The sequence below is a fragment of the Oncorhynchus clarkii genome, chromosome 20 (assembly GCF_045791955.1).
Source record: "Oncorhynchus clarkii lewisi isolate Uvic-CL-2024 chromosome 20, UVic_Ocla_1.0, whole genome shotgun sequence".
NCBI lineage: Eukaryota > Metazoa > Chordata > Actinopteri > Salmoniformes > Salmonidae > Oncorhynchus > Oncorhynchus clarkii.
The window spans coordinates 34602875-34629569 of NC_092166.1; the positions used below are offsets into that span (position 1 = coordinate 34602875).

The 26695-nt window shown below is 41.5% G+C and overlaps 1 protein-coding gene across 4 annotated transcripts; it reads right to left on the minus strand.

Annotated features, from left to right (window-relative positions):
- Positions 1 to 1995: 1995 nt before the first annotated feature.
- LOC139376287 (glutamate decarboxylase 1-like) lies at positions 1996 to 26380 on the minus strand. 4 transcript variants are annotated; one of them, XM_071118657.1, is made up of 17 exons: positions 26307 to 26380; positions 24322 to 24466; positions 22414 to 22467; positions 16163 to 16315; positions 15712 to 15954; positions 13316 to 13406; positions 6374 to 6486; positions 5929 to 6044; positions 5723 to 5802; positions 5575 to 5629; positions 5246 to 5362; positions 5101 to 5165; positions 4859 to 4937; positions 4617 to 4766; positions 4341 to 4448; positions 4095 to 4187; positions 1996 to 4002 (listed from the first exon to the last, which is right to left on the minus strand). In XM_071118657.1, exons 2-17 carry the CDS (start codon positions 24395 to 24397, stop codon positions 3829 to 3831), a joined length of 1767 nt encoding a protein of 588 aa, XP_070974758.1. In that variant the 5' UTR covers positions 24398 to 24466; positions 26307 to 26380; the 3' UTR covers positions 1996 to 3828. The 4 variants fall into 4 exon arrangements, with proteins under 4 accessions (XP_070974758.1, XP_070974757.1, XP_070974756.1 ...); XM_071118656.1 differs by lacking the exon at positions 26307 to 26380 and adding an exon at positions 26003 to 26165; XM_071118655.1 differs by lacking the exon at positions 26307 to 26380 and adding an exon at positions 25741 to 25932.
- Positions 26381 to 26695: the final 315 nt, after the last annotated feature.

A 26695-nucleotide genomic window follows, 5' to 3' on the forward strand; every position in this document is an offset into this window, starting at 1 on the left:
CCAAACCGCGCTTCTTAACACCCACCCACACCAATGTGTTGGAGGAAACACAGTTCAACTGATGATCAAAGTCAGCCTGCAATTGCCCGGCCCGCCACAAGAGCACAATGAGCCAAGTAAAGCCCCCCAAGCCAAACCCTCCCCTAATCCAGACAATTGTGCACCGCCCTGTGGGACTCCTGATCACTGCCGGTTGTGACACAGCCTGGGGTCTGTAGTGACGCCTCAAGCACTGCAATGCAGTGGCTTAGACCGCTGCGCCACTCAGGAGACTGTATTCAGACCCTTTACTCTACATCTGCACCGTTTATTCGAAAAAGCACCTTTGGCAGCGATTACAGCCTCAAGTCTTCTTGGGTACGACGCTACAAGCTTGGCACACCTGTATTCGGGGAGTTTCTCCCGTTCTTCTCTGCAGATCCTCTCAAGCTCTGTCAGGTTGGATGGGGAGTGTCGCTGCACAGCTATTTTCAGATCTCTCTAGAGATGTAGCCAAGTTATCATTACTCATTGTGTATTTATTATAACTGTTATTATTACGTGTTATTACTTTTATATTATTTCACTGTTAGTCTACACCTGTTGTTTACGAAGCATGTGACTAACACAATTTGATTTGGCAGGTACATTCATTAACACTTCCATTGTTTAACACCTCCTTCATTTGAACTGCAAACCGCACCCATGGTGGTAAATAAGGGGCTCTTTGAAAGGGGGTCATATAAACATTGCCGTATATATATTTTTTTACAGGTAACATACCCATTTCAGACAGAAAATGTGCTATCTGTCTGCTCTCTCTCTCTCTGTATCTCTGTCTCCGTCTCTCTCTCTCTCTCTCTCTCTCTCTACTGTATGGCTGCCTCCTCCATATTCATGAGTTATTATTGTTATTGCAGGCTTGGAACACCTGCTTCCAAATTACTGCTGTAATGACCAATTACAGTCCCGACTATATTAACACTTTCTACTGTGTGTGAGCTGCTGATAGGCTTTTTGGTTACCCTCAACCTAGGACATTCAATGGAATTCCAAATCAACAATTGAAAAGTGGAATTGATTGTCAATGACAATGTTTCTGTTCTTGAATAGGAATCTCAATTCACTCGACATCTATATCTTCATTACTCTGAGGTAGACATGTCAGAACTACACAGGGTTCCTTATTTGGCAATCGGCACACTTGATTACCTCTGATTGACGCACGGTCTAGAGCCACCACCAGGGGGAGTCATACCGCATCACGCCACTCAGATGGGTGGCTGACAGCCATAGGGAGTGGAGAGGAATAAAGGTGGAGGAGAGTAGGCTGATTAAAAGGAGAGGAGAGGAAGAGAGGTGAGGAGGTTGAGAGAAGATGGGGAGCTGTCAACAGCTCATCAGGCAGCGGTAGACAGCTGGGGCCAACCAAATAATTTCCCTGGGTGATTAGGTGTGTGTGTGATAGCATAAGGGCAATTGGGGTGATTACCACTGAGATTTTGGAGCTGGAGAGAACACTGTGGGTAGGACATTGAGGAGGGAAGTTTCCTTCAGAGGTACAGAGAGAAAGAGAAGTGACAAGGATGAGAGGAGAGAGAACTGGCTTCTGACTGTAAAGGAGAAACATGGTGTTGTCTTCTTTCTTCTAGATGAAGTTCATTTTGCAATGTGCTGTCATGCGTCACTCTGGATTGAGGTGTGAGTCTATTTTGTGTGTGTATGTGTGTATTTATCAACATGTACAGCGGGGGTTTCAAACTTATTCCATGGAGGTCCTAGCTTCTGCTGTTTTTTTCCCTTTCAATTAAGACCTAGACAACCAGACGAGGGGAGTTCCTTACTCATCAGTGACCTTAATTCATCAATCAGGTACAAGGCAGGAGCGAAAACCCGTGGAATGGTGCAAATGTCTACACACTCCTATGAGAGAGGTACTGTCTTCACACTCCTATCCAACAGGTACTGTCTTCACACTCCTATCCTACCAGAAACAGTTGAAACAATAAGACCCACTCTGTTTCTTAATATACTTTATTGTAGCTGCACATTGCATGATTGTGAGTTAAAGTGCCTACGGTACCTTCCTAAAGACAGTTCTCCCACTACGGCTTCATACACATTAAGATTGGTCACATGGTTTAGGTCACTGTGCAGTTTACTTAGCTGGTCCCTACATACCATCAATAAATTAATTATATTTCTATAATCACATCATTCTTAAAATACTGGAATACACATCCATTTAAAATGGAAGAAATAAAGAAGGATATTACTGTGCAAAGACACTAACTGAAACTCTTAGATTTTCCAATGAGTTCCCAAAACACTGAGGGTATGTATGTAACATAATACAATAATACATACATAAGCAAGTATATTACATTTTTCTAATAATATTTCTGTCAGACAGGAACAATCCTCTTTCTCTCATCCGTCTTTGAAGAGTACATTCCCCTCTCGATAGCCTTGTGCTTCTTGCTAGACGAAGGACTGACAAGTTAACGCCAGAGTTGACACCAAAAAGCCGGTAAGGCTGCTTCTCAAATGACGGTACCATATATATATATATGGCTCTTGGCAAATGAATAGATGTATAATCTCCTTATAATCTTATAATAATTAAGTATCATACAGTCAATCGGATCACTGCACAACATTCAGTCAGAGCGACACAATCACAGATACACACTATGCCGATTGCACTGGGGATCAGGGCAATTAAGTAACATATTTTAGGATATCTTACATGTGATTTAGTGTATTTCTGCTATCTAAAGGGCTGTGGATTGCTGTATGTTCCCGATTCACTTTCTTTGGCTCACATATTCACTATAATATATTAATATATCATTGACTAATAGCATTATTCATCAAAACATACAGATTACATAGAGGCTATAGAATATACAACAAAATATACATTTACAAATGGAGGAAAATACTTGACTTTTGAAACACTGGTAATGTCATAAATAATTCATATTTTAACTTTATATATATTTATAGTTATCATATTAGTATTTAAACATCTTCAAAAATGACATACTGTTTGCTTGTTCCACACAGGCCAGGAGCCAGTGTTTTACACTCTGCAAGGAGAATTTGCCTTTAGACACAGATCTAGGTTCAGCTTACCCTCCCCAATACCTAAAATTAATAATATTAACCATTAGGGAGAAAAACATATTACTGACACTTGATCAGTAACTAGGGGCATTTTCAGCCAATAGTCAACACTAAGGTCATAGTTCAAAGGTCAATACAGCATTAGGTTACAGCATGGGGTACATACACTGTTACACACACACACCTCCACGAAACACACACTGGAGGTCAAGGTTTAACGCTAGGAGAAAGGGTTGGTGCATCTGTCTCTAGAATTATATATATGCTGAGTGCAAGTGACGCATCGTGTATATCATAATATTCATATATCATAGTATATTGTATTCTATGTGTGCTCTCAGGCATTTCTTTGTTTTCACACACACACGCATACACACACACACCAATGTAGAGGGTTTCCCTGTGTTACCTTACCTTACATCATTTAATATACCTAATCTACTGTGCAACACAGACACATAACTGCTTTACGGACTTGAACACACACACAACAGAGTACTCTACTACAAACACACACATACAAATATTAGTCAAACTTTAGTATTGGAGTGTGTACCCATCATGCCATAAAAGCTGTGGTTTACACATCCTACCTTCAGAGAGAATTGTTTAGGACAAATCAAGAACAGCTCCAAAATTCTCTCAGAGCCCGATTAGTGTGGTCACAGGTAAAATATTGAAAACTGCAGTTCCGGCCTCCGGCTACTGTGTTGGTGCTATCTACAGGTCACGCCCCAGCCTCTCGATCTCGTCAATAAGGAAGTCGATGTCTGACTGGAGGGCTGCAGGGTTGGAGATGACCATGCGGAAGAAGTTGACCTTCTGGCCCTGAGGCTGGTAGCCCACCATGGTCGTACCAGACTCCATCATCATTGCTTTGATATTGGGCGCCACCTGGAGGATGGGAGGGGAATATAACATATTTTAGAATACTGGAATAACGTGTCTGGAACATTTGAAAAGATAGAAGACGGTACAACAATTACCTTGTGAAGTTTCTCTCGATACTCTTTGCTGTTGTGTTCCATGCCTCTCAGGCTGGGTGGAATGTACCAGAAACATACATTGGTGTGCTGGGGCTACGGAGAGAAGACACACATTTAGAATATTTTGACCTTAATTAAGGATTTGTTTTATTACTATAATTTTTTCAGCACCCCTACTTCCTGCGGCTGTGGAAGGAAGGGGGGGATGACTGAGGGATGAAAGGAAAAACTAGGACAGTTGCTTACCACTCCATCGAACACCATCTCGTATCCCTCTCTGTTTCTGATCTTGTCGTAGAGGTACTGAGACAGGTCCAGACACTTGTCAATGTGCTGCTCAAATCCTATGGTGCCCTGCGGAAAAAAATATAAATATTACAATGATTAATAAGAGCTGAAAATACAGAGGTGCTGGCTGGGGACAGCAGGGCATTCCTATAAGTGTTGAAACCCCATTGGGGTCTATATGTAATTAGAAGCCTGGATATGACCAAATACTAGATTCATGTAACATTGACTCACCTTGGCCTTCCACATGAGCCAGAACTTAAAGATGTCAACGTGGCGCCCACACTGGATGGCTTTGTCTCCCGTGTCATAGCTGACATCATACTGTTTATCAGGCTGGAACAGGTACCCTGCGCACATCGAGTTACAGCCCGCCAGAATACCCTACAGAGAGAAAGAACAGGGTTATATAGAGAGCGAGAGTGTCTCTCTGTGTGTGTGTGTATGTGTGTGTGCGCGTGTGTGTTTGTCCTCACCTTCTCTCTGACCAGGATGGCGGAGCACTGTAAAGGCACTCCCATCATCTTGTGAGGATTCCACGTGACAGAGTTAGCCCTAAAAGAGGAACAGCAGTCGTTACCGTGTTTGTAGTGTGAATTAAGGTGTGTGTGTGTGTGTGTGTGTGTGTGTGTGTGTGTGTGTGTGTGTGTGTGTGTGTGTGTGTGTGTGTGTGTGTGTGTGTGTGTGTGTGTGTGTTTGTGTGTGTGTGTGTCAGTACCTCTCAACACCGCTGAACTTATGGCGATGCTTCCTGGACATCAGGAGACCACCTCCCCATGCACCCTGGAGAAAGAACACACGCACCAATAGAACAATAGGAAAAAACTATATTGTCCCCAAACACACAAACACACTGTACTCACGTCTACGTGCAACCACATGTTGTATTTCTCGCAGATGTCAGCAATCTCATTGATGGGGTCAAATGCTCCGTAAACAGTGGAACCAGCTGTAGCGTTCACAAACAGTGGATGATAACCCTGGAGGAACACAATGTCACAGGAGTCACAAAGTGACATAACCCTTCATGTAAGAAACAGAGAGAGAAAGAGAGAGAGAGAGAGAGAGAGAGAGAGAGACGGACATACAGACAGAGACAAAAAGAGATAGAGAGACAGAGGAAATGACAGAGAGAGAGACAGACAGGGAGAGATAGATATACAGAGACAGAGGGAAGGAGAGAGAGAATCACCTTCTGCTTGACATCGAGGATCTTAGCTTCTAGATCAGCAGGAATAACTCTCCCCCTGAGAAAGAACAGGAACAGAGAACCAGCTGATCTATCTTAATGTATATCTACAGTGGGTCAGGTGCGACCTTTGTGTGTAGCTGTAGCGTACCTCTCATCTGTGCTCAGCAGGACCACGTTCTCTGAGCCAAAGCCCAGAGCTGCCCCTGCCTTCTTGATAGAGTAGTGGCTCTGTGGGATTTCAGGAAAATACAGGAACTTAAACAATTTAAAACGGACACTATTGAGGATTTCTTCAGAGTGTGTTTTTGCTTGTGAGTGTGCATGTGTGTGTGCGTGTGTGTGCGTGTGACATACATGTTCTGATGTGAAAAGCACCAGACGGGGAGCGGCAGACATGCCCTTGGTCTTGACCTCAGGGAAGTACTTGTAGCGAGCGATCATCACACTGTACATGTTAGAGATGGCACCCCCTGTGGACAGAGAGAGAATGACCGGTCAGAACAGGACCATGGACAGCAGCTAGTCCAATTCAGGCAGACATGACCACCTGATTTTGGCACAATCCAATGATACATTTCCACATGACAGGACAATAAAAGGTATCCAGTCCTGTTGTACATGATCACTTCTATATTCTATACAGTATTGGACATGTAGTAACACACATAAGGTACTCACATACTGTATGCCTGCACACACACACACACACACACACACACACACACACACACACACACACACACACACACACACACACACACACACACACACACACACACACACTCCATATTCTACATACCTGGTGAGAATATTCCGTCCCCCTCTCCTGAGGGCCAGCCAATAATCTCTCTCATCTTCTTCAGCGTCAGCTGCTCCATCAGGACAAACACTGGAGCGATCTCATAGGTGAACCTGGCGGTCAATATAATAATACATGAATCAATCAATTCATACAACTATCGATTCACTCAAAACAATATTTATTGCAACATTTCACTTAAAATATTTAGGTCACATAGACCTTTGACCCTTTTCCTACGTTCCAGCTAAGACTACTTCCGGTGAACAAAAGTTAAACATATTCAAGGATGTTATTTTTGCACGGCTAAACTGAGCTGAGGACCCAGAGCTACTGCTAGAACTGCAAGACAACCCTATGGACTTAAAGTTCCATTAAATTAGCCACACACACACATTTACGCACACAAGCAAATTTTGCTGACAGAGTTGAACTAATTAAAATTCGCCTGATATGAGACAGGGAGCAGACATTCATATTCAAATCCTTTTAAAGTATCAGTCAGCGTTTAATTAAAGCACACAAAGCTCTGATGGTTATCTGTCAATTCTGTCAATCACAACAGAGGCTTTTGATGCGACTGGCTGAAGGGTGTGTGTGTGTGTGTGTGTGTGTGTGTGTGTGTGTGTGTGTGTGTGTGTGTGTGTGTGTGTGTGTGTGTGTGTGTGTGTGGGAGGGGGGGGGGGCTTGTGTTGGGGAGAGATAAGAAGGCTTTAGCCCCAAATCTATTTCCTGCTTCAGAGTGGAGGAAGAGAAAAAGAGAATGAATGAGAGAGTGAAGGAGAGAGAAGGGGAGCACAGGTGTGGAACCAATGGAATGGAGAGAAACGGGAAGACAAGATGCAGATGTAGAGACAGAGACAGAGGGAGAGAGGAGACGAGGCTTTTGTTTCAATCTCTATTGAATATTGAGATCAGGGTTTGGCTCATTTCATAATTGAATTGAGAATGCCTCATAAATTCCAATTCAATTCTTGAATTTGAATTACATTTGAATTGAAGTAGTAAACAGGATTCAGAATCACAATTCAAATTTGAATCAATGGAAAAAATAATTGAATTCAGTGAAACTCAATGAAATTAAAATGCCTCTTCTATTCCACATTAGGTGTAGTCTATACAAATATACATCTTGTACATAAAACATCCAACAGGTCGTTATATACATGCATATAGAATATTGTTGAAAAAAATTGAAATGAATCTTGAAATGGATGGTCAAGGAAGACAAAACTTGTATGCGAATCAGTGGAGGCTGCTGAGGGGAGGACGGCTCATAATAATGTCTGGAACGGAGCTAATGGAATGGCATCAAACACATGGAAACCATGTATTGGATGTATTTGATACCATTCCACCAATTCCGCTCCAGCGATAATCACAAGTCTGCCCTCCCCAATTAAGGTGCCACCAACCTCCTGTGATAACGAATACACTAAGTTATTATATTTAATTCATCACTTACATTTTTCAATATGGGGAAAATACAACATTTCCCAGAATGCATTCGTTTAACCCTCAAGTTGACCCTGAAGCCTTCAAAAAGAAGAAAACAAATGAAATGGTTGGTGGAAAAAGAATAGTCTATTCTAACCACTAAGGTTAAAAGGTATATGAGCATTGTTTCCAGAGGAAAGTGATATATTCTTTGGTATCTGGAAGTGTGACCTTTAAGATTCAATGAAACTCTCATGTTCTATGACTGAGTGGAATTGATTTGAAATGCACTGAATTGAATTATACTTCCTGTTATTCAAATTCGAATTCTACATCCTGTCGAAATTCTAATTTCAATGAGTTTAATGGGAGTCAATTCAAACATTCTAAATTGAGCCCCACCCTGGCTGAGATGTTGTGATTTGATCATTTCAGAAAGAGAGGGCAACATCTCTGGTTGACTGAAATGATCTATGACATTTGTAAGCGACTCTGGGTTGGGTTGTGTGAATTTTGTGGCCCTAAGGCTATGTACTTCTGATGCCTGACCTCCCCACATCCTTCCCCTTCCTTCCCCGCCTCCCTCACTCCTCCACCTATGGAGCATTTCCAATTACAATTTACCCCAGAATTCTACCCAAAAGGCTCAGACTTTTCTGTTTCCACTTACGAGTGCCGGCACACGTGTTTCACTCTGCCATAGCTCTGGCAGACTAAATTGGAGCCAAGGCAAGGCCCGGGGTATATTTCAGCTAGCATTTACATAACAATGGCTAACTGTGAACTTTGACACCTTCTCACAAAAGCAAAAGTCTCGAATGATGCAAAGGCTGTTGATTCTGCTCGTCACAAGTCTTTAGTGTCACACTCCTGATGGAAACACGATAACATTAGCTGCACACTAGTTTTGGGGGTAAATCTCATTGGGAAAGCACCACTACTGTGTAACAAGGCCAGATACACAACACACACACAACCCCCCTTCTACCCTTCCCAGACCTCCCCTCATCATCTGGGGACAGGGGAGCCGCACTGACAGACACACAAATACACACAGAAGAGGGGAGGAAGAGAGAGGGGAAGGGGAATAAGACATGACCACGAGGGGAATGGGAGACATTTGTGGCAAAGAGGATAGTAGGGGGAAGATAGCTTTTTTTAAAAGAAAACCTTTATTTTACTAGGCAAGCCAGTTAAGAACAAATTCTTATTTACAATGACGGCCTAGGAACAATAGGTTAACTGCCTTGTTCAGGGGCAGAACGACAGATTTTTACCCTGTCAGCTCAGGGATGCAATCTAGCAACCTTTCAGTTACTGGCCCAACGCTCTAACCACTAGGCTACCTGCCGCCCCAAGAAGAAGGAGGAAGGAGGGTGAGAAAAGTAAAGGGAGAGGAAATTAGAAGGAGAGCGAGAGAACAGAGAGGGAGAGAGAGAGAGAGAGAGAGAGAGAGAGATAAATCTAGGCAGCAGCCCTATAATTAATGTGCATTTATTCTGGCTGTAACAGCCATCCTGGGGAGAGTTTGATTAGAACATTAGGTACCAGTCAATACGCCAGCACAGATTATGACTGATGGGCCCTAATTACACACCAGACAGACAGACAGACAGACAGGCAGACAGACAGACAGGCAGACAGACAGACAGACAGGCAGACAGGCAGACAGACAGACAGACAGGCAGACAGACACACACACGGCCGGATTAAGAAATCATAGGACCCGGGGCTTTTACATTTTTTTTTTATGATTGGCAAATCTGACTGACAAACTGAGATCAATCTGGTCTTCAATTCAAACAACGAATAGCCCAGGGCAATGAAGCGACACACAGATTGTACAATATTAGCAGGCAATATATATAAATACATATACAGTACCAGTCAAACGTTTGGACAAACCTTATCATTCAAGGGATTTTCTTTATTTTCACTATTTTCTTCATTGTATAATAATAGTGAAGACATCAAAACTATGAAATAACACATATGGAATCATGTAGTAACCAAAAAAGTGTTGAATTCTTGAATTCTAAATAAATCACAACAGCGTCACCAGCAAGCACCCCACACCATCACACCTCCTCCTCCATGCTTCACAGTGCAAACCACATATGCGGAGATCATCCGTTCACCTACTCTGCGTCTCACAAAGACACGATAGTTGGACCAAAAATCTCCAATATGGACTCATCAGACCAAAGGACAGATATCCACCGGTCTGATGTCCATTGCTCGTGTTTCTTGGCCAAGCAAGTCTCTTCTTATTATTGCTGTCCTTTAGTAGGGGTTTCTTTTCAGCAATTCAACCATGAAGGGCTTATTCACGCAGTCTCATATGCACAGTTGATGTCGAGATGTGTCTGTTACTTGAACACTGTGAAGCATTTGGGCTGCAATCTGAGGGGCAATTAACTCAAATGAACTTTTCCTCTGCAGCAGAGGTAACTCTGGGTCTTCCTTTCCTGTGGCGGTCCTCATGAGAGCCAGTCTCATTACAGCGCTGGATGGTTTTGCGACTGCACTTGAAGAAACTTTCAAAGTTCTTGAAATTTGACTGACCTTCGTGTCTTAAAGTAATGATGGACTGTGGTTTCTCTTTGCTTATTTGAGCTGATTACCAAATAGGGCTATCTTCTGTATACCACCCCTACCTTGTCACAACACAACTGATTGGCTCAAACGCATTAAGAAGGAAAGACGTTCCACAAATTAACTTTTAACAAGGCACACCTGTTAATTTAAATGAATTCTAGGTGACTACCCCATGAAGCTGGTTGAGAGAATGCCAGGCTACTTTGAAGAATCTCAAATTTCTTGTTTTTGGTTACTAAAATAATCCATATGTGTTATTTCATAGTTGTGATGTCTTCACTATTACTCTACAGTGTAGGACATACTAAAATAAAGTAAAATCCTGGAATGAGTAGGTGTGTACAAACTTTTGACTGGTAGTGTGTGTGTGTTTTGACTGGTAGTGTGTGTGTGTGTGTGTGTGTGTGTGTGTGTGTGTGTGTGTGTGTGTGTGTGTGTATATATATATATATATATATATATATATATATATATATACTAAAGGGTTCAATGACTCAGAAAATCACAAACTAAATGTTGTAACCATGTTACAAAATGTCACTGTTAGAACATCATATTTGCCTTACAAGCAGAGCATAATCTTATATAAAGAAGACAGAATATTTTGACAAATCTGCCGATTTCAGCTGAGCACAAAGGATAATACTTTTTCCTCATCTCGGGTAATAATATCTATAATGGCGATCATTATCACAATCACAGCCAATCATTGGTCTTTTCAGGGTGAAAATTACCCTTCAGTCACCTGCCTGTCCTATGGGACAGCCCCTAAATGCCCTCATATTATCCCCAACCCAGACCTCCTAAGTGACTCTGAGCACCATTGTGTCAGTTGTGTGCATGTGTGTGTGAGTGTGTGTGTCTGTGTGTGCAAGTGCAAAGGAAAAGCAGTCTTTATCTACAGGGACAATAGAGCCAGAATGAGTCCTCCACAGGGAGCCAGGGCAGTCAGTCGCTGAGTGTGACAGGGTTTTCAGTGCCGCCGGGCGGCCATTGTGTGTGGGGCCCAGCTGGGCTATCTGCTAAGACCAGCTCACAATGAGCCTGCAGTCAATGGGGCGTTAACACTATCTCCTGAATCTGGGCCAGGCTGAACTGGTGTGTGTATATGTGTGTGTGTGTGTGTGTGTGTGTGTGTGTGTGTGTGTGTGTGTGTGTGTGTGTGTGTGTGTGTGTGTGTGTGTGTGTGTAGTGTGCAGTGTGCAGTGTGTGTGTCACAATTTAGTGTCCCTGCTCTCCGAGTCTCTCTCTCTCTCGGCATGGTTCCAAGTTTCCAACCGAGAGATGAGATGGAGTTTTCCAAGCAGGGTGATTGCCTAAGCTAATGTTTAAGAAAGAAGTGAAGCATCTCTTCTTTCCAATCTTGTTCTGTTACTATCAAACTCTGATCTTGAATTGTTCTTGTTTTATTACCATTAATGAACATGTCTGGTCTCTCAAAATCCTGTGGGGGGGGGGGGGGGGGGGGGGGATATATGGCCAATATACCACGGCTAAGGGCTGTTCTTAGTCACGACTGCCCCTGAACTTGGCAGTTAACCCACTGTTCCTAGGCTGTCATTGAAAATAAAAATGTGTTCTTAACTGACTTGCCTAGTTAAATAAAGGTAAAATAAAATAAATCTCGATATTTACCATGGCTGTCAGACAATCAGCATTCAGGGCTCAAACCACCCAGTTCATAATTAAGCAATAAGGCCTGAGGAGGTGTGGTATATGGCCAATATACCACGGCTAAGGGCCGTTCTTATGCATGATGCAACGCGCAGTGCCTGGACACAACCCTTAGCCGTGGTATATCTGCCATTTATCACAAACCCCCGAGCAGCCTTATTGCTATTATAAACTGGCTACCAACTTAATTAGAGCAGTAAAAATAAACGTTTCGTCATACCTGTGGTATACAGTCTGATATACCACGGCTGTCAGCCAATCAGCATTCAGGGCTCGAACCACCCAGTTTATAATCATGTATTGTCTGTGATCTCTCTTCTATGTGTACGTCTCTCTTGCAGCTCTGGCATTGCCCTGCTTGCTCTCTCTTGTAATGCTGTAGCCATTTCTCTTTGTTATTTATTTGGTCTTTCATGGTCCTGTGTTGTTTAGCTCTGCAGGGCTAATGCCCTCTGTCAGAGTGGGCCACCAACTAAATCTGAGTTCTGATCAATGTTCAATAACCAGCCCGTGGGGCGTGTGTGTGTGTGTGTGTGTGTGTGTGTGTGTGTGTGTGTGTGTGTGTGTGTGTGTGTGTGTGTGTGTGTGTGTGTGTGTGTGTGTGTGTGTGTGTGTGTGTGTGTGTGTGTGTGTGTGTGTGTTATCTGAGATGTACAGTATTCAGGCCTACTGTTCGATACACAGTTAGTACAGTGCCACCATCATTGGGTTTACTTGATAGCTACCTACACAAATAGCTAGCTAGAACAAAGTGTTAATAAGATAAATTAATTAAAAAAGATTAAAAGCAATACAAATAAGTTCTCCAGTAGGCATCTAAAAAAAAAAAATCTAAAAAGCCTGACAATTTACTGCATCACCTTAAAAGGTGAGAGATTCAGTTTGGGGTTGGCCAGTATATGGGTTTTCATCAAAACCAAAATTGTACACAACGGTCTTAATTTTAAACACCTCTGACCTGACCAATCAGAGGCCTTGGCCTTCGTTTAACCCCAGAGGTTAAAGATTTCCGATTCCGATTCTGTAACTGAGCAGGTCTGAGGGGAACCACACTTCCTGAAAAATAATGATTTTATTATATTTTTTGCTACATGGCGGAAATCCTTTAAATGTCAATCACAACCCACTGGGGCTTTCCAGTAAACATTGGCAAGCCAGCACTGTAATGTCCACATCACATGCACACACACAGACACACATACACACACACAAAAACAGCAGTGTATGTCTCACATGTTTGTGTTGGCTGTAGAGGTGAGCCACTCCCCAGCCAGCCCAATGATGTCCAGCCCAGTAGAGAGTTGGTTGAAGAACCGCGGATGACCTGGGACACAAAGAGAGAGAGATGAGAGATCCGATCTCAAAGGGACTTCCTGGATTAAATAAAGGTTCCTAAATAAACAAAAGAAAATAGTGGAATATTTGCCACCGTGTTTTCTTCACCCTGGGGGGCTGAAACAGTGTGTGTGTTCTTTCCAGCTATTAAAACGAACCACTTTAAGTTAAAACGAAAAAAAACCCAAACACATTCACTCTTCTCTGTATTGCTATTGTGACCCGAGCCGCAGTGAAACGTTTGCCTTGGAGGTGCAGAGAAACTATACTGGGGACACAAAGCACGTATCCACTGATAACAAGGTTACATGACAACCACGTTGTCTGAGTTCACATAAAGATGCTCACAAAGCTTGAAGTTTAAGTTTGAAAGATATTCAACAAACAACAATCATCATCACTGGGCTACCACTGTTGTATTAACAGTTGAAGTCGGAAGTTTACATAAGCCAGACTACGGTTTGCAACTGCATATGGGGACAAAGATTGTACTTTTTGGAGAAATGTCCTCTGGTCTGATGAAACAAAAATAGAACTGTTTGGTCATAATGACCATCATTATCTTTGGAGGAAAAAGGGGGAGGCTTGCAAGCCAAAGAACACCATCCCAACCGTGAAACACGGGGATGGCAGCATCATGTTGTGGGGGTGATTTGCTGAAGAAGGGACTGGTGCACTTAAAATAGATGGCATCATGAGGAAAGGAAAATTCTGTGGATATATTGAAGCAACATCTCAAGACATCAGTCAGGAAGTTAAAGCTTGGTCTCAATGACCCCAAGCATACTTCCAAAGTTGTGGCAAAATGGCTTAAGAACAACAAAGTCAAGGTATTGGAGTGGCCATTACAAAGCCCTGACCTCAATCCTATAGAAAATGTGTGGGCAGAACTGAAAAAGCGTGTGCGAGCAAGGAGGCCTACAAACCTGACTCAGTTACACCAGCTCTGTCAAGAGGAATGGGCCAAAATTCACCCAACTTATTGTGGAAAGCTTGTGGAAGGCTACCTGAAATGTTTGACCCAAGTTAAACAATTTGAAGGCAATGCTACCAAATACTAATTGAGTGTACGTAAACTTCTGACCCACTGGGAATGTGATGGAAGAAATAAAAGCTGAAATAAATAATTCTCTCTACAATTATTCTGACATTTCACATTCTTAAAATACAGTGGTGATCCTAACTGACCTAAGATAGGGAATTTTTACTAGGACCAAATGTCAGAATTGTGAAAAACTGAGTTTAAATGTATTTGGCTAAGGTGTATGTAAACTTCCAACTTCAACTGTATGTCATGTAGCCCCCTAGACGGACTGACTGAATGACATATTGGAGATATGAAAGGCGAAGCGGATTTGCTCCCACTCTGTTGGCATAGTGCAGCACCGTGGACAGAGAGTCCGTGGAATGAAGGCATGGGAATCAACTGAGGTAGGCTAATTAACACAGACCATTTTTTTCTTAGCTATCATCACTTTGTGTGTGTAAATGATAAATGAATTAAGCTAAAGGTCTGTAGGAAGGAAAACCCAAGGGACAGCTTGACTGTTGTTGTTCCTAACGGCTTGTAAAAAGCACATGCGGGCTTGCATCCCTGCCGGCGGTACTTGGTTTAATAAGAAGAGAGACGGAGAAGAGGTTGTCAACGGAATTACCAGGGGAATAATAACCCGTCATTGTGATTGGTTGTAGCCTATCGAGGGAACAGCTTATGGTTTTGTGTAGAATTCCATTTTGCTCATGTGATGTGAACACGAGCAGATGACCATGACAAAGATAAAAAAACATATTGTAGCCCAATGCACTAATTACTGTGAAAAACATGACATGCAATATGTTCAATATAACAGTGCATTATTAAACACTTCCAGATAGCCTATACAATATAAAAAATATTATAGGCCATAGTCCTACTATATAGGTTGGTTTAGTTTCATATAACCTAACCATTTAAGCTTACAGCAATCTTGTTTGTTTTGGATTGGAATGTAGCTTAAAAGAGCAGAATTTACCGTCTTTTGTTTCTAATCTAATTTCCAATTAACGAAGGAGAGAAACAACAGCCTATCTTAATTAGCTTTATAAGTTAAGGCTTTTTCCAATGAAAAGCTTTTAGTCTGCCTGGCTGGGTGAGAGATAACTGCTTTTATAAGAAATAAAAAAGAATAAAAAAAGTTATACACACAAAAACTGTCCCAAAAGCATGAAAAGCAAACATCTGGTCTAAAACTTGTAACATCTTTCACGTAATTATGTTGTGGCTAGTTTAGTGGTCTATGTTGTACAGTACGTACCTGTTCGCACGCCGTACTTGAGCGTGTCCCTGCAGTCCACAAGGATCTGCTCAAGGGACTCTGGCTGGTCAGAGAGCTCGAGGTTGAAGCCCTCCATGCCCTCGAGCAGCTGATGCGGATGGTGGAAGTCCAGAACCTTGGTGGAACGGTCAAACGACTTCCTGACGTAGTTGGTGAGGATGTCCACAAGTTCCAATAAGAACTGCATAGTGGCCTCTTCTCCATTTTTGGCGGGGAGTAAATCTAGAAGAATTAGGGGGAAAGCATTTACAAAATGAAAACAAATGTATGTAGAGACTGGATTCCCTCATAGATAAGGGGGCCTGTAACGGCTATAACAAACTAGCAACATTGTAGGTCTAGACCAGCGTTCACTACATGTCTAGAAAGTGAAAGATTAAAAAAAGAGTAGGCCTATATTGAATGTCTGGCAAGAATAAACTTCGCTTACCTCTCGCAAACATGTTGGAGAAATCGGTCTCAGTGCGGCAGAAGCGCGCATCCCGGTCGCTGTTGACACAGGAGAACAGGTTCTTCTGGCGTTCTGAGAGCGAGCCTGCGAGCCGGCCTTCCTCCCCTAGACTGTTATTCTTCTGCAGGAACCCTATGGTGTTGCGCGGAGCAGCATGAGTGGGGGAACACGCTTGGTTACCACTGCCCAACATCGCTAGATAAATAACTTGATAATGACTTTTATTCAAAGACCTGAGTTTTATCTATCCTTGTTATCAGTTACAAATGCAACACGGGTCTTTGTGGTGTCCTCTCTCAGACAATGCTTATATACCCGGGTGGTAATCCCCATACAGCAGGAGGGTTATGGATCAATGTATGGATGAGGGTTGCCTGTGTGTGTCTGTGTATGTGAGTGTGTGTGTGTGTGCTTGCATGGGTGCCCTGCCAGACTCTGCACAGTGACATCAACCCATAAACCCAGCCATGCTATAAAAAGTTTTTTTTGGACAGTAGTTACACCAAACAGAAACAGGTTATTTTGGACAGTAGTTACACCTAATGGAACCAGGTTTTGTTGGACAATTGTTACACCTAATGGAAGCAGGTCATTTTGGATAGTCGGTACACCTAATAGAAACGGGTTCTTATGGATGGTATTTACACCTAATGGAAACAGGTTATTTTTGACAGTAGTTACACCTAATGGAAACAGGTTTTGTTGGACAATTGTTACACCTAATGGAAGCATGTCGTTTTGGATAGTGGGTACACCTAATGGAAACAGGTTCTTATGGACAGTATTTACACCTAATGGAAACAGGTTATTTTTGACAATTGTCAAACCTAATGGAAGCAGGCTATTTTGGACAGTAGGTACACCTAATGGAAGCAGGTTGTTTTGGACAGTATTTACTCCAAATGGAAAAAGATTACTTTGGACATTTGTCAAACTGAATGGAAACAGGTTATGTTGGACTATTGTCAAACCTAATGGAAACAGGTTATTTTGAAAAGTAGATACACTTAATGGAAACATGTTATTTTGGACAGTAGGTACACCTAATGGAAACTGGATATTTTTGACAGTAGTCACACCTAATGGAAGCAGGTTGTTTTGGACAGTTGTTACACTTAATGGAAGCAGGCTATTTTGGACTGTAGTCACACCTAATGGAAACATGTTATTGTGGACAGTAGGCATACCTAATGGAAACAGGTTATTTCTTGACTATTGTCAAACCTAATTGAAACAGGTTATTTGGGACAGGAGTCACGCCTAATGGAATCAGGATATTTTGGACGGTAGTTACACCTAATGGAAACAGGTTATTTTGAACAGTAGATACACCTAATGGAAACAGTTTTTTTGTACAATTGTTACACCTAATGGAAGCATGTTATTTTGGACAGTAGTCACACCTAATGTAAGCAGGTTGTTTTGTACAGTAGTTACACCTAATGGAAACACATTATTTTGGACAGTAGGTACACGTAATGGAAGCTGATTATTTTGGACAGTATTCACACCTAATGGAAGCAGGTTGTTTTGGACAGTAGTTACAGCTAATGGAAACAGGTTATTTTGGACAGTAGTCAAACCTAATGGAAGCAGGTTGTTTTGGACAGTAGTTACACCTAATGGAAACACATTATTTTGGACAGTAGTTACACGTAATGGAAGCTGATTATTTTGGACAGTATTCACACCTAATGGAAGCAGGTTGTTTTGGACAGTAGTTACAGCTAATGGAAACAGGTTATTTTGGACAGTAGTCAAACCTAATGGAAGCAGGTTGTTTTGGACAGTAGTTACACCTAATGGAAACACATTATTTTGGACAGTAGTTACACGTAATGGAAGCTGATTATTTTGGACAGTATTCACACCTAATGGAAGCAGGTTGTTTTGGACAGTAGTTACAGCTAATGGAAGCAGGTTGCTTTGGACAGTAGTCACACCTAATGGAAACAGGTTATTTTGGACAGTAGTTACACCTAATGGAAACAGGTTATTTTGGGTAGTAGTTACACCTAATGGAAGCAGATTATTTTGGCCACCAATCACCCCTAATGGAAGCAGTTTTTTTGGATAGTAGTTACACCTAATGGAAGCAGGCTATTTTGGACAGTAGTTGCACCTAATGGAAACAGGTTATTTTGAACAGTAGATACACCTAATGGAAACAGTTTTTTTGTACAATTGTTACACCTAATGGAAGCATGTTATTTTGGACAGTAGTCACACCTAATGGAAGCAGGTTGTTTTGTACAGTAGTTACACCTAATGGAAGTAGGCTATTTTGGACAGTAGGTACACCTAATGGAAACAGGTTCTTATGGACAGTATTTACACTTAATGGAAACAGGTTATTTTGGGCAGTTGTCAAACCTAATGGAAACAGGTTATTTTGGACAGTAGTCACACCTAATGGAAGCAGGTTATTTTTGACAATTGTTACACCCATTGGAAGCAGGTTATTTGGGACAGTAGTTACACCTAATGGAAACAGGTTATTTTGGATAGTAGTTACACCTAATGGAAACAGGTTATTTTGGACAGTAGTCAAACCTAATGGAAGCAGGTTGTTTTGGACAGTAGTTACACCTAATGGAAACACATTCTTTTGGACAGTAGTTACACGTAATGGAAGCTGATTATTTTGGACAGTATTCACACCTAATGGAAGCAGGTTGTTTTGGACAGTAGTTACAGCTAATGGAAGCAGGTTGCTTTGGACAGTAGTCACACCTAATGGAAACAGGTTATTTTGGACAGTAGTCACACCTAATGGAAACAGGTTATTTTGGACAGTAGTTACACCTAATGGAAACAGGTTATTTTGGGTAGTAGTTACACCTAATGGAAGCAGATTATTTTGGCCACCAATCACCCCTAATGGAAGCAGTTTTTTTGGATAGTAGTTACACCTAATGGAAGCAGGCTATTTTGGACAGTAGTTGCACCTAATGGAAACAGGTTATTTTGGACAATTGTTACACCTAATGGAAACAGGTTATTTAGGACAGTAGTTACACCTAACAAAAACATGTTATTTTGGATGGTAGGTACACCTAATGGAAGCAGACTATTTTGGACAGTAGTTACACCTAATGGAAACACATTCTTCTGGACAGTAGTCACACCTAATTAAACATATTCGTCTGGACAGTAGTTACACCTAATGGAAACAGGTTATTTTGGACAATTGTCAAACATAATGGAAACAGGTTATTTTGGACAGTAGTCACACCTAATGGAAGCAGGTTGTTTTAGACAGTAGTTACATCTATTGGAAGCAGGCTATTTTGGACAGTAGTTACACCTAATGGAAACAGGTTATTTTGGACAATTGTCAAACCTAATGGAAACAGGTTATTTTGGACAGTATTTACACCTAACGGAAACAGGTTATTTTGGACAGTAGTCACACCTCGTGGAAGCAGGTTGTTTTGGACAGTAGTTACACCTCATGGAAACAGGTTATTTCAGACAGTAGTTACACCTATTGGAAATCTGTTATTTCAGACAGTAGTTACACCAAATAGAAACACATTCTTTTGGACAGTAGTTACACCTAATGGAAACACATTCTTTCGGACGTAGTTACACCTAATGGAAACACATTATGAATCAATTGTGTCAGCTCTAGCTCTTTTTTTGGTTGCATTTGTCATAACTACTAAATGAAATAAAAAACGCCAATACATTACAACGTTTTATTTCCAAATAACAATGGTACAGTGAAGAGGTCAGTAGGGAGCTTTGTGCTCCCATCCGCTCCTTACTCAACCATGAAGTTCTTTGCCAGTTCCTGAGCCTGCAGCCTGTCAATTGAACTAACCTACAGACCCGTTTAACTACAATGACATAATCAGTTACGGTTACATAAACCTTTTAGTTTTAACATGTGGAGTCGTGAAGTCGCTCTCGATTAAAAGCGTCTGCCAAATTACCTAAATGTAAATGTAAAAGCATGCTGACGATTCATCTAATGAGCTCTGCCCCCTAAAAAGACAAACTCTTTGACCAAGCAACATTTCCTCAGTTAATTTCTACATGAATGAATCTGGTGCAAATCAAGTTCCACCGAGTTAAATCAGTAAATTCTACAAGAAACAATTATATTCCGCCATAAAACATGAATTGTTCGTGTAATGTTAACAAAATATGATAGAGCAAATCTTAAAGGCAGCCAAAAATGTTTGTGTAGAGGAGACAATATGGAAGGGAAAGGGGATACCTAGTTATTTGAACAACTGAATTGATTCTACCAAAATGTGTCTCCGCATTTAAGCCAACCCATTCGAATCAGACTGGGGTTAATGACGGATGCGATACATTTAACGGGCTCTGGATAGGCTAGTTTATGTTTTACTAAAGTCCGTGTGTATTAATAGCCCATTGATTTTAGAGAAAAACCTATTGCAGACTACCATCAGAAAATGTCATTATGGAAGGATTTAAACATCTATTTTCACGTCATACAGTTTTAAGTAAATTATTCTATCAACATCGGATGTTAAAAGGTTTTGCATTATCGAACAGACAAGACTCTCAATATCTAACAGACAAGGCTCTCTGAAACCTTCAGAGATCCTTTCATTTAAATGTACTCACCTAATCTTGAATGGCAGATTGGAACTGATTATTTTACAAGACCAGCAGCCTCGACAACTGCTGGTTGGTTCTCGTTAATCTTCCCTCTCATCCACAGGACCCGTATCTTTACTGAAAGGAGCTGACGACTATAACGGCCTGTAAATCCAACACTGACATAGGCCAACATATAACAACTCGGCACAATTTTATGATGGCTGTTGTCACAAAGGGATTTTTCAGTTTTCTCCTTCCCACAAAAAAAAAAAAAAAAATGATTTCAACCCCGAGCACAAAACGATTCCTTATCAGCCCAAAGGGGATATTATAGAAACGAGGGTAAATTATTGGGCCTGGTGCATAATGAACAGAAATGTGAAAATTACTCATAAGGCCTAAGCAATGTCCTCTATAAAATGAATCAGTTAGTTTATTGAATAAACATGTTTCCTCGTATATTGCAGTAAATAATTTCGTTATTAATGTTATTTGCAGGGTTATAAGGGAGGTTAAATTGTGTTGATTTTATCCGGCAGGGGGCGTCCTCATTACGGGGCAGGTTACCTAATTATGTGGGCCCTCGGTACGAATTATAGTTCTGCATCGTAACTCTCGAGCTAAAACCCATTTATTCTTAGGCTAATGACATCCTTTTCTTTGTTTTTTGATTGAACCAATGGTAGGACAATGCATACTTTTGCAATTAAATGTTAACTTGACATTATCAAAACCCTGCCACCAAAACATGTTGGAAAGAAATCAATGAAAGTAGGAAGGATTTCTTAAAGAAAATATATTTTTCTCAATGTGTGATGACGTCAAACCAATCCTAGACGTAATCGAAAAAAGATTGAATATACAGGGTCCAGGAAAAAAAGGTAATCTAAGATTCCTGTTGGAAAAATACTGGATTCAATCGTTTCACCTTGTTTTAGCTGGATTGGCTAACATAACAGAGGCTTTATGGAACCTCCCAGATTTTACCAAACCCACGCCCTCCCACGTCATCTCATCGACGTCATCACATCTCATTTTATAAGGTATATAAAAAAATACGTTTTGCATAAAGATACCCAAATCCATACCACCTCCAAACGGAAAGGCGAGGAAATTAATGTTTAGAAAAATAATAAGGCGTTGATAATAAAATACAAAACTGGAATTAGAACATGTATTATTTAGTATATAGCCCTAGTTTATGCATACACCATGTTAGCAGCTAATTCTGCATTAAAAACCTATTGGACAGCTCTATCTCGACAAATATTCAATGTTTAGGCATTTTCTACATTTCTGAGGCGGATTGTTACTTGCTGTAGTGTAGGCCTGTATCCTATCCTTTGCCAACTGCAGAGATATGGATAGGAAGGGACATGGGGTGCCTCGCGGGGTCGGGGCGGGAACCCCGGCGCGCCGTGCTTGGCCTAAAGCTAATTGCCAACTGACCTTTAGGAGATGAGAATGTGGAGTGACAGTCAGCGACGGCCTTGCCCTAATATTAGCATATTATAGCATCATTATGCTGGGTATGGAGATGGGCCTATGAGGCTTCATATGCCTACAAAGTCAAATGACAACGTTTCTCGTAGGCTATTGCAGTGAATCAAATTAGATTGCCGTTGTTGATGGTTCATGGGTCTAAAACTTACCACAGATCTTCATCCCCAGTTTCCGCGTGCATCCTTGCATCCACGCGTCATAGTCTAAAACAGAATGTTTGGGGAGAACGTTTGAAAATTCGATTCTGGAATAATGAATAGTGTGATTTGGGTGACAGTGGATTCGTTTTTATAAATCGTATGGTGGCAGTGTATGGCACAACGGAGTGAAGAAGCATGAAGCAGACTCACATGCAGAAGAAGCAGCAGCATCCTCTAGAGCTCACGCCACCCCTTCTCAAACCCCATTGGGGGGAAACAAAGCAGCGCTGACCTTAGATCAGTGCGATTATTAACCTATTCCTGAACATTCAAATTGTTCCGAATCCACACAGTCCAAACCAAATGGGCCATTAGAGGCCCACACTGGCACGCACCCGGCAAAGGGGACGTTTTAAATAAACACCCGTGAAATTAGCTCGCGAAGGAGAGCAGAAATTAATTGGGTGAAACACTATTTTGATTGGCGCGAGATGGTGATGTCTGGCTGGCCGTTTGGACACACACGCACACACACACACACACGCGCACACACCAGGCAGTATAGGGAGAACTACTGCAGCATAGGGGAAACAACCTATAGGCTACGTATTTTGATATTGCATGAACATACAGATGGAAAATGGCATCATAGCCACACAAAAAACACAAGCACACAGAGTCAAGCAATGGGACGGCAACAAGGCACATCTCTATGTATATGAGCCTTATGGTGGTGTTATTTGTCTAGGATTTAAGACCCGGATAGAACGTCTCGAGGTGTCCCTCAGAGCACAAGGTAAGCGCTGCCCGAGACACACTCGCACACAGGAACCACCGGCCGCCTCAGGTATGTATGCGAGACAGAGCGTGGCAGCGAGATAATGGCAACAATCAACAGTAGCAGCAGAGAGACAGGCAGAGTATAAACAACATCACAGGCTTTTTGAAACGATTATGCATTCTGTAAAACCTGTCAAACACATTCTTCCTCTGTCAAATTGCCTATCAAATGAAGTCAATTTTCCATATTATGCCAATGGTTTTAATGGCTGAAATTTCAGGCTGATTAACAAGGCCTATGCTTCCATTTTTCTCAAACAAAAATGACTTGGCCTAGGTCTAAAGAGAAGCGGGTTTGGGGATTTTTCTTAACTAAAATGTAACTGTCAGTGGGTAGACTAAAAGGCTAATTTCAGTAATAACTACTAAATGCCCTCTTCTTTCAGTGTTCGATGGTAAAATTATCGAAGCGGGTCTCTATTACATTGACATCCCTCCTCCGCGTACACTTCGCCAATGTCATTGAAAACGAAAGCAAGCCGTAATCACGAGCAACGGAGTGCCTGCAATTACCAGCCATTTCCCTGCGTAATTGCGCTGGTAACAGCTCTCAGTGATGCAGGACCACACATTGGATAGATTAAGAGGGGATAAATGATTTAAATTATTTAAAAAAATGTATCACGAATTTGAATGCTAAAATTCAGAATATATCTTTTGCCAATAAATAGTAGCATAGGCCTACATTTAGTGTTTAGGTTATTAGGCCTATTTTAAAATCGAGAATATTTTAAACATTATTTGATAGGCCAAATAAAAAAAAGGCATAACCTAAGGAAATTCGATAGGCTTATTCCAAATAATTGTGATTTCTATTCCAAAAATAATTCCTTCCCGATGCCCTGCGCTGAAGACATAACGACGCTCTATGAGGCAATTACAGGAGGTCCGTTTCTCAGTGCGCGCCGCTGATCCGTTAGACAGCGGCAGGCAGTTGTGATAGCTCTGTTTTTAACCGGAATGATTAACGACGTCGCCCACACGGTAAATAGCCAGAGTGAGACTCGTTTTTATCAGGCAGAGAGGGAGTGAGGTAGGGAGAGGGAGAGAGAAGAATGAGAAGAAAGAGAGACCTACTTGTGGATGAAGGTCGTAAATTGGCGGAGTTGGGGTCCTGGTCCCCGCCAGCGGCTGTCGGTTCAGACGTGGCCATCAATCCTCCGTTATTCCCGTGCGCTCCGGGACTCTTATCAGATTATCAACGAAAATAACCAATCGGTTGCTGAAAACAAATGGCCCAGTGTTAAGATAGATGGCTAATATTAAACAAAGAAATAACCGCATTCATGTTTGAAAGTTTGTCTATTTACATAGCCTAAAATAGGCAACATTAGCTGAATTTGACCAATGAAATTGAGCTTTAATTAACCGTGCAGTGACCATATACGAAGAGGATGATGCATCATTTGTTGTATTATCTGCCTCTTTGACGGGAATAATTTATTTTTTATGGCTCGCATTTGCCGATCGAAGGGAGATAAATCAGTGGTGATCGGTTTGAGAAGATTTGTCTCACGCCACACACGTAGGCCTACCCAGGCGCGTGGGTCCGTCTGTCAAATGCAGAAATGCATTCGGACGTTAACATCGCGGGCATTCAATACTGGACCCAAATAAAGTCGGCAAATCTGACAGAAATTTAAGGCTACGCTATTCTAACCTTAGCCTATAAACACGAACGAAAAAAAACTGTCCCTAGTGAAGTTTTTATGGGTCGTTAAAGCGAAATCATCCCCATCTCAGAGCCATCAGTCTTGGGCGCTCGAGCTAAGCGATGAGCACCAGACCGTTCAGTCTACTTAATTAGATCAAAGAGCACGAAAACAAAGGATTTTCGTGCCTTCAATAATAAAGCAAATAAACAGGCCTATGTCTAATCCACAAACAAATCATCCTTAACAAACCTATTCATAATGAGGAATATGCTAAACGAAAAACCCTACCACAATGATGTGCAATGGAATTATTTGACACATTTTGTCCATAATTATTGGTTTAGTAAGAAAAATATATAATTGATTGGGCAGCCTACTGAAATCCGTTGGAAAATGGATAGCAATATCGATTTTTAATTATGATGATCTTTGAATAACCACGGCGAAGCCAGCATCAGTCAATGTCATTGTTAATAAGGAATAGTTAGGCTAATGATGGAATCGTGCTACTCATATAGACTATAAATAACAATAGCCTACCATTGCTCAAAACATGTTAATTGTTTCTTAATTACAAACTTTTGAACGAGAGAGATATGGAAATCTGAACATTCAAGCGACAGGTCTTTTGCAAAAATATTTATGCTTTTCTAAACCAATCTCATCCTTTTTTCGACTCCAATAAGAATGAGCATCGCAACAATGTAGCAGTTGTTGAGCGCTGTGCAGCATTCAAAAACAAAAACTCACGGTTATATTATGGGAAAATAAATCAATACTACAATATAGGCTGTTCGGAAACGTGAGAGCGCTCGCGCTATGAGACTATAGGCTACCTTACCGTCTGCGGGTGCACAGGTTGTCGTGTCCAAAAACTATCACCAAAGAACCGAATTACAGTTCTCTATCCACCCAACGTTCTGAGACGCAAGACAGTCCAAAGCCAACGACACCGGAATACCAATGGAGTACGAAAAATTCAATCCAGCAGCGTGCGAATGACCTTTTTTCCCTCAAGAATGTGTCATTTTTTTATTATTTATGAGCGCCTGAATCGCCTATTTATCCACTTTAACGCACGCACACGTGAGTCATAGCATTACCTCCCTCTGGCACGAAATTAAGCTTCTTCACGACCACTGACGTGTCGCCTTTTCTGTGAGTGGGATACTTTATTTCAGCAGGTTTGATTGTCATGAGAAATGCATAGCTCCATTACGATCCCCAATCACGAAGTGTCACTCTTAGGAAGTTTGATTGCAATCAAGTCCTCAATAGCCTACTTACTAACCTAGGTGATGTTCAACACGACCAAAAATAACAACGGAGGTTTTATTTGCGTCACTGGCACCTGTCAATCAAAAGAAACATGTGACAAAATTGTGTTGGCCAACACTAGTAGCCTACCAGATATGGACTTTGGATGGACTCCGTTTTGCTCAGAAGGCTAGGCATATCGATGAAATGTTATCACAGAGAAATGGACAAGTGCTAGCCTATTCATTTTCTTCTGTGCTGTTGTCCAGATTTAGTTTTGTGGATTGCGACGCTAGACTGATATGACGACTCTAGACACGAGGGGGCGCCTCGACTGCGTTCACAGATCTCTGTGGTCAGGCAGCGTTGATGGAATTTATTTCCAAAATGGTGAAAACCATGTAATCTCTTGCCTATGCTGTGCTGAACAACATATTGTTTGGAACATGTCCAAATACATATCCTATACCCCCTAGCCTATAGGCTGAATAGTAAAACAAGAAAAAGATTAGCATGGTATACACACCTGAGGAAGTTTA